The following is a 9,102-nucleotide window of genomic DNA, read 5'->3' on the forward strand; positions in this document are numbered from 1 at the left end:
TGGTACTCGCGTTCTTGATTAGCCTTCTCTTTAGTTGTTAAAGACTATACAATTTGGTACAAGGACTTGAATTATGTCAAGCATGTTGGAAGTGAATGACTTTAAGACTTTAAGTATGGTAGTTGTGTGGGATTTATTGGATATTAAGAACTTGAAGCCTAAAGAACCTCTCCATGATATAAAACAAAATCCAAAAACTGAATACAAAAATATCAAAATCTTATATCTCATGTGTAACATCTAACTGTTAAAAAAAGAAAACTATAACACACTTTGCCTGATCTACCACCTAACACACAGCGACGAGAGACAAACTTCCAGAAAAACCAAAGAGATTTAAAGAAGGAAAACATTAGGAACTTTGAATTAAGAAGAGTTAGTTGCTGATAGACCATGTCTTATACAATAGGCAATTGACCAGACCAGAGACTGCTAAGTTTTTTCAAAGATGAATTCAAAAAAAAAAAACGGCTGCAAACACTAAGGACGAAGAACCTGTTACCTCTCAAATGGCGTTCACTATACATTTCTTCCTCCGGTGGTTGCCCGAAGCTTTCTTTTACGGTTCTCATGTCTCCTTCTCAGTCTCAACTCTGGAGGTTTTATTTGCACCCACGAGAGTGCCTTCCATCCCCAGCCTCAACTATAGAGTCCAGAGTGTTTAATTTTCAGGATCCATTTACAGCCATTTCAGGTGATGATTTTGAAGCTACTACAAGAGATTCTTCCCCATTTAGCTTCCCGTTGTCTGATGTTCCGTTTTCTGAACTAGAAACTCCATCATCCTTCTGATTTTCATCATCTGAACTGCTGCTATTATTCTCTTCACTACTTCTCGAATCCTCGGCTCCCTTAGCTACTATGGACCGGGCTGCAGATCCAGTGCTGCCTGAACTTTTCTTACCCGTAAGAACTGCATGGCTAAGCGTCGAACATAGCACAGCAAATACATTTTCCCTTTTTGAACTTTTACCCAGCCGCGGTTTCTTGGACGGCTCTTGTTCTCTTTCTACACAAGCGGATTTGCGTTTCAGCCTAAGAAGCTCGCCTTCCTCATCCTCAGAGACTTCTGGCTGTTTCCGTGGAGGAGGTTTATAGTCTTCATCATCTTCATCGTCCTCATAATCGACCAAGCCTCCCAACCTTGGACTGTAGCATTTATAGCAACAGCAGGCAATTAAACAATAGATGTTGCATACATATAAAGGTTTCATGAATCTCCTTTGTGGAACTATACCTTGACGAAGTAGGGCTTGCAGCCACTCCATTGGAAAGGTGAGGCTTAGGTTGTTCTTTCTCTGTATTAGAAGCAGGTTTTTCCTTCTGTGTATTAGAAGCAGAGGCTGAATCTTCTTCATCACTGTCAGTATTAAAATGTGTGACGAAAGGTGAAGAGGAATAAATAAATAGTCATTGTTTTAAAAATGAGGGGCAAACCTGTCTTCATTGAAATAATCTTCCTCTTCTTTATCCAATGCACGCTCGTCAACTCGTCTTCTTGGATCAACTGCATCAGCAGTGCTTTTTGGTCCGGCACTTTCTAAACACTGAGGACATATTGTTACAAAAAGATACAGACAAACAAATGTTTCCCAAGTATTACGTATATATAAAGACCAAGAAGCGGTACCTGTTCATACTTGACCTTGAAAGCCTGAATGGAGGTCAAGGACTGAAATGGGGCCAACTGATCCCAGAATGTATCGACTATGTATTTGAGCAACAGAGTTGCATTTCCCTACACACACACACACACACAAAAGTCAATGAAACTAAATACAATTAACATCCCCGACTTCTACTGGCAATGAAGTAAAAGGGGAGAAAGATAGAAAAAAAAACCTTGCGTATATGCTCAAGCAGATCCAAGACTGCAGAGTTCAGCAGATTGTACCGGTTTCCATTGGCAATGAAGACATCTATGATCGGTTTCAGCATGTTGTTTTTAACAACATAATTCTGGACATAATCATCCTGACATAGAAATACATTTCAGTAATTACAGAGCATTTCTAGAAACTTCCTGATGAGCTATTTTGTAGTCATGAGAGAGAATCAAAGGTCATTTGTCACAAGCTGATTAATCAATTACACAAAGCCTACTCCAGGATACCTACCACTTGCAAGAAAAGTGCAAGTAGGATAAGTTTATCTAACTATTTCAACAAAAGCATGATTAGCTATACCAATATGCTTCCTCAATTTTCAGCTACAGGAAGCATTCAGGAACTAATTTGGGTACCAATATATGTTGTCTCAGGTTCAAACAATCTACTCACATGGACAGATAGGAGAGTACGGACAAATCGTATAGCAGCAACCACTAGGTATTTTTCCTTTCTCCGTGTGAGATGCAAAACCTTTTCAGTCACATTATTTTGGAGAAAACTGCATCTGTAGACATGAAGAAATTGCACAGCAGATATAAAAATGAATGGCACCATGAGAAGGCATTATAGAATCACCAAAATAAGGATCATAATGAATTACTTTGTTCTGGATGCATCTTGCATGATACAAAAGCACAACAATTCACATATGTTCAATAGGACTTCAGGCTTTGTGAAAATCCGTCTGGATGCACCTTCAGATGTGTTGCCCGACTTCTCAGGACACGAGGCAGAAATGACATCCACTAACTCAGGTAGATGCTTCTCGTAAAAAATATCCATGATATTCGCTCTCTGCTAAAAGAACGCAATAGAAATCAGGATTTCAATCTACCAGATTGACGGAGAAAAATGGATAAGGTAACACAACATAGCATGGCCTTAAACACTCTAGCAGATATATTTATGAACATCGAATACAAAGTATAAGTAACACCACCATTATAAAATAATACACTTTGAATATAGTGTTCTCTGCTTATTCACAGACATGCAAGAATAACCAGGTTAAGTGGAAAGTTAGTAAAAATCTTAAAACTGTTTCTTAGGAAACTCAACACTGAACGATTTCAAAAACAGTACACACCAAAAATAGCGGGAGAATACCACACCCTACCAATTATCAGAGATTGCGTATTGAAAGGAAATAAATATGCACCTGAGCTCCGCCAGACAATGCATTTGCATCCAGTAAGGTTCGGATAATTTCTAGAAATTGGCAATGCATCCTATCACCAAAGTCTTCCATCATTCCCTTGACCTATTACCCAAACAAGGGAGCCAATTATTATTCCAGTTTTATAAAGAAAGAAAACAGGTAAGATCTTTGCAACTGAAGAAACAATCTAAAGGCTACAAAAGATTACAGAAAATTACCAGGAGACCGAGGAGGGGGTTTCCTTCTGTCCGAACAACATAAGAACGTAAAAGGTTGGGGTCTTGATTCAAGAAAAGAATCAGGATATCTGTCCTGCATCCACAACAATTCTTAAAGGCATAAGAAAATAGAGAGTGACCACGAAGAGTTCTCATGTCTAGTAAAGATTGTATACCCAGTCAACACAAGTTTTTTGTCGGGAATCCGCAAGACTTCTTCTATGACTTGAAAAATTCCTTCAGTAATAAGGTCCCTGAAAAATCAATGAAAAGTAAGCCAATTGATAAACAGATCATTAAAGAATNATAAGGTAACACAACATAGCATGGCCTTAAACACTCTAGCAGATATATTTATGAACATCGAATACAAAGTATAAGTAACACCACCATTATAAAATAATACACTTTGAATATAGTGTTCTCTGCTTATTCACAGACATGCAAGAATAACCAGGTTAAGTGGAAAGTTAGTAAAAATCTTAAAACTGTTTCTTAGGAAACTCAACACTGAACGATTTCAAAAACAGTACACACCAAAAATAGCGGGAGAATACCACACCCTACCAATTATCAGAGATTGCGTATTGAAAGGAAATAAATATGCACCTGAGCTCCGCCAGACAATGCATTTGCATCCAGTAAGGTTCGGATAATTTCTAGAAATTGGCAATGCATCCTATCACCAAAGTCTTCCATCATTCCCTTGACCTATTACCCAAACAAGGGAGCCAATTATTATTCCAGTTTTATAAAGAAAGAAAACAGGTAAGATCTTTGCAACTGAAGAAACAATCTAAAGGCTACAAAAGATTACAGAAAATTACCAGGAGACCGAGGAGGGGGTTTCCTTCTGTCCGAACAACATAAGAACGTAAAAGGTTGGGGTCTTGATTCAAGAAAAGAATCAGGATATCTGTCCTGCATCCACAACAATTCTTAAAGGCATAAGAAAATAGAGAGTGACCACGAAGAGTTCTCATGTCTAGTAAAGATTGTATACCCAGTCAACACAAGTTTTTTGTCGGGAATCCGCAAGACTTCTTCTATGACTTGAAAAATTCCTTCAGTAATAAGGTCCCTGAAAAATCAATGAAAAGTAAGCCAATTGATAAACAGATCATTAAAGAATACTTTCTCAACAAAGCAAGAGCAGTAACAATAATTTAATAACTGCTACATATGTTCTGAAGTCATCACTGTTCAACACCGATTACATTGGTGAGTACATACCTAAAAAGTCGCAACTGCTGCACCACCTGAAGGCTCTTGCTTAAACTACAAAATTCATGCAAGAAATATACCTATTTAAAGAGAATAAAAACACGTTAGTCTGACTAACTCAACAGAACAGCCATATTTTACTAAAGGAGACCTATCGTTTCCATCTGTTGCCACATGTAGATCATCTCAGTATCGGGGGATAGAGAAAGGGGATCCCAATAAATCTCTTACTCCCAAAATATGTCAACTAAAATAAACTTTATGAATGTCCTTAACGAATACAAAACCAGTGAGGCTAAAAAGTAAAAATAAAATAACAAATGCCTCTTAAGGCCGGGAAATACCAAATTTTTCTTGGATTCCACAGACGTAGTAGGTGACCTAAACCTTGCAAATAACTCTTGAATAAAAGTGCTATCGTCCTTGAGCAATGAAACAACCTAAAGAAGAGACACTTTAGTCAAAGAAAGAATATGGAATACGCACTCTCCATAACATATTTGTTGGCATTTATATGGACAACTTACAATGGCATTGTTCGCATGGATTACTGAATTCAAATTTGCAACTATAGCATCATCTAGTACTCTAGCCAGAACAACGTCCTGCAACAGGTGACAGAAGGTGAGAAACATACGACCACAGAAAAAGGGCGTAAAGGTTTAAAAAAAAAATATGGGATCCAACCTTCAAGTAACCAATTCTGTACGTTTGGTGTATCTTTGACAAGACTAACGGATCCTTAATTGGTATAGCCTGCAAATATAAAGGAGTATTATAAAGAATTCCAGAAAAATTCCAAATATCCTATTATTCTATATCGATCTCATTTCTAAAAGCCAAAGGGAGCTAATCCCAAAATATCCATAATGAGCAATTGAGCATGTTCTTTCTTACCAAAAAAAAAAAAGCAAGCGTCTTTAATATTTCTAGCAAGTATTTTCTGTTCTCGTCAAAGGAAAATGTCTCTAATATCCCGTAAGTACAGTCTACGATAACTTTCTCTAACTACATTTAATCAATAGCATAAAGGACGTTTGAGTTACCTCCCTAAAGACTACATGCTCCTTCAAGAAATTCCGGTGATGCTGGGAGTGAGGAACACCGGGGTCATCTGTATGGTGAAAACAATGCAGCGTCATTTATTGCTTCATAATGGGAGACAGCGAATATAAGAAAAGCATCAAACTGGCTATTATATAAGTTAATGATGGTAACCCTTAAGAACATGGCTATATAATCCAGCAAGATACTATCCACCTAATAATCAATAAACCTAAGCTTTTGGTGTCCATGTACGACGTAGGATATGAAACCACAAGTAGAGTCCTCAGCATTTTATGGGCAAGAAAGTCCTAATAGAAGTCGCAACAGAATCCAATAACGTCTAAAGGCTTATGCAATAGATATCAAACCGCTATATTCTGAAGGTAATGCCTGTCATTATCTTTAAAATGTATAAATCATCTAAATTCGACCAGAGATATCAAACTTACATTCAAGGCATCCGATAATCTCCATAATCAGTTCATCTCCAAATATTTTCTCCAAGATTTGAGAACTGTTCAGCAAAACTGCATATAAAAGATATAAGAAATGAGTCACAAGATAATTCTAAGATAAGTGGATGTAAGAAATAATAATAATCTGTTTAAAAATACTCACTGATTCCCTTGACAATGTTGAATATCATGTGAAGGCCATCAACATTTTCCAAGTCCTCACATATTTTAAATACACCCATCAGATTCCGGAAAAAATCATGCTGCGCCAAGGGATTAAAGGTAAGATTAAGGAGGTTTCCAGAATCTACTTCTTTCAGACATAACAAACTATAATAATAACAGTATATAAAGTTATGAGGTGACAAAGAAATCACAAACTTTGATTACATTAAAGATGAAAGTAAAAGAAAAAAGGGCTCAAAATTTATCAATAAAGATAGCATCACACTAAACTGGAAAGGACAATAATGCTCATAACTTACATCCTTCAAAATAAGTTCAGTTAGCCGCATCTGATCCGTAATGCCACTATCTGTAACAATCTGCAAGGAAGATGGAAAGATATTACGAAGTCTCTGAGAAAATAAAAACCAGGAAACAAATTCAGAGTACTAATGGACATTATCAGTAAACAAGGAAACTTCGACAGATAGATAGCACATTCTTGCACTTTGAAAGAATATATATAACAGTGAGAAAAATAATTCTAGTTCTGGGTGTCACAAATGGATAGAAGTAGATTTGTCAAATAATAAAGACAGTAAAAAGGCCAACGAGGAGGGGAAAAAGGCACCGAAAAACATATGCGAGAGAAATTTGACAATGATGCCTTCACAAATATTTTGCACTTTTCACCACACATGAGACAGGTAAAGAAGGGGTAAACAATCTAAAAGAAATAAAATATAACTAAAGCATAGGGGCAGTAGAATCTTACAACCTTCAGTATTAAGGGAAGAGTAGTAAGTTCTACAGCAGGAAGCTCCCTCAACTCACTATTCAGGCTGTGAAATGTTTCACCTGTTCAATAAAAGATGATTACATAATCAGTAAAATCCTCAAGTTACTTTCATCGTCAAATTGAAATTCAACATCGGATCAAACTAGGATACAGTTGAATAGATTAAGCATATTAGAGATGAGGGAAATGTTATGATTAGTAAGAAAGCTTTAATCACCATGCCTGTTGCTAATAAATCTTTACGATCAAATATTCTGATATCCAAATGCCCACAATAAACAAACCTAGCTAAAGCCGTTGCATTACTACAATTAAAAAAACTCACAGGCTCCAAACTCCATTTACGTAACACAACAGAGTATATAGAACAAGCATATGTTAATTATACTCGATAAATGAGGCTAATCACGATTAACAAGGATATTCTAAAGTAATAAAATCCTCCAAAATAAAATTCTTACTGTTCAAAGAGCTGAAATGCAAATTTCGTTGCATAGTGCAGATTTGATCCCTGAATAATACAAACACAAAATTTGCAGTCAAGAGTATTGTTATATGTAAAAAATGAGGATGAGAAGAAGAAGAAGAGCATAAGAGATACTTTCTTAACTCACCACACATAAGAGCAGCCCGCAGTCTCTTGAAAGCTTAAAGCCAGTTCTGTTGAGCGCTCTGGGTCTCTCCATGAGATTATTGTGTCTGTAAATTGAAACAGATACCACTTATCCAAGAATTGAGAAAATCCAAAAAGATATTACAGCAATTTAACCATGACACAAAAAGGCTACCTTCTTGCTTCCTGTAAATATCGTCAGGGTTGATGGGATGCACAAGTAACGTCTCGTTATCTTCTTCATCAATTACAAATAGACTAAGTTCTTCAGATCGCTGCATCATATAGCACTTCCATTTAGATACGAATTCCTATAAGTTAATTTACATAATAAGTGCTGCGGAATACCAGCAGCAGGTGGAATTCAGCAAGTCAATTAGAATCAGAACAGACCTCCACATAGTCGATGCTTACATGCCCAGTTCCACGATCGTCCCATTTACCATCTTCATTCAAATGATAGACCTTCACTCTCTGAACAACGAATACAAGAGTCAGAAGGCTGTTCCCAACTCACAGCAAACAAACCCTTCCTCTCAATTTTACAAAAGTTATCAAATAACGGCAGCTTTCTAATGTTTATTCTATGTATCAACCATCATGATCCGTTTTATCTCAATAATTAAGGTATACCACATGGTGGGATAGCTACTCCAAATTATCAGGTACGTTACACTGTTCTAGAGAGGATGAACCCCCAGAAACTAATGAAATACGCTACACTACATAACAGGGAGAATACATACCTCCAAAAAGTAATAAAAATAACCCTAGAAAGCTAATCAAATGAAAAATCTCATCTTCTGCGTGCTCTAAAAAATTAAGATACCTATTGAATTGGACAGTAATTTGCTGGGTAAAGATGAATTTCTTCAACAAACGTTACAGCTAATTAGGAAGTGCCTTTAACATAACGAGGGCAAGTTGAAATTCTACTAATTGATACAACCCCAGCTCGAATCAACGAACCAATTACAAATCTCATAGTCTGTGAGCTCTAAAAACCGAGATACTTATTGAATTGGATGGTAATTTGCTAATTTCTTCAATAAATACACTACCCCGACGCATGAGTGCTTTAATATAAAATACATAAGCTCTACAAACAATTATACCAATCAAGGCAAGCCCCAGCTCGAATCAAGTGAGACAAATAAAGTAAAACAAAGGGAGAGAGCTCGAGACACACCTGCATCGAATTGGCATTAGATTGAGACTTTTCGGGGGCGCCCATCACTGATTTAACCACCTCCAACACCAAATCGAGCCGAGAAAGTGCGAATAATGAACGACGGTAGTAAAGTTAGGGTTTTGGAGCAACGAGAGAAAAAGGATATGAATTAGACGCCGTCGATATAGGCGGGAGATTCAGTTCTCCAAGGAGACGAAATCAAACCCAACAAAGAAAAAAAACCCTAATTACCATACGAAGCATCAAAAAAACATTGACATTCTCTCTCTCTCTCTCTCTAGCTTTTTTATTTTTATTTTTTTTCTTCTGCGAAAGCTTTCCCCAACCTTCGAAACGCGAAA

General features: G+C 36.9%; 1 protein-coding gene across 2 annotated transcripts; it reads right to left on the reverse strand.

Moving 5' to 3' along the window:
• On the reverse strand, positions 199–9,082 carry LOC104726416 (serine/threonine-protein phosphatase 4 regulatory subunit 3). 2 transcript variants are annotated; one of them, XM_010445314.2, is made up of 24 exons: positions 8,759–9,082; positions 7,963–8,043; positions 7,745–7,844; positions 7,571–7,655; positions 7,418–7,467; positions 6,936–7,015; positions 6,478–6,537; positions 6,156–6,255; positions 5,987–6,064; positions 5,537–5,604; positions 5,178–5,246; positions 5,018–5,095; positions 4,835–4,930; positions 4,500–4,570; positions 4,270–4,347; positions 4,094–4,187; positions 3,876–3,977; positions 2,491–2,687; positions 2,280–2,394; positions 1,843–1,974; positions 1,631–1,738; positions 1,438–1,547; positions 1,238–1,360; positions 199–1,149 (listed from the first exon to the last, which is right to left on the reverse strand). In XM_010445314.2, the coding sequence occupies exons 1-24, from the start codon at positions 8,801–8,803 to the stop codon at positions 669–671; spliced, it is 2,601 nt and encodes an 866-aa protein (XP_010443616.1). In that variant the 5' UTR covers positions 8,804–9,082; the 3' UTR covers positions 199–668. The 2 variants fall into 2 exon arrangements, with proteins under 2 accessions (XP_010443616.1, XP_010443678.1); XM_010445376.2 differs by having other exon boundaries at positions 669–1,149; positions 2,491–2,684.

This window comes from Camelina sativa, chromosome 1 (genome assembly GCF_000633955.1).
Source record: "Camelina sativa cultivar DH55 chromosome 1, Cs, whole genome shotgun sequence".
Taxonomy (NCBI): domain Eukaryota; kingdom Viridiplantae; phylum Streptophyta; class Magnoliopsida; order Brassicales; family Brassicaceae; genus Camelina; species Camelina sativa.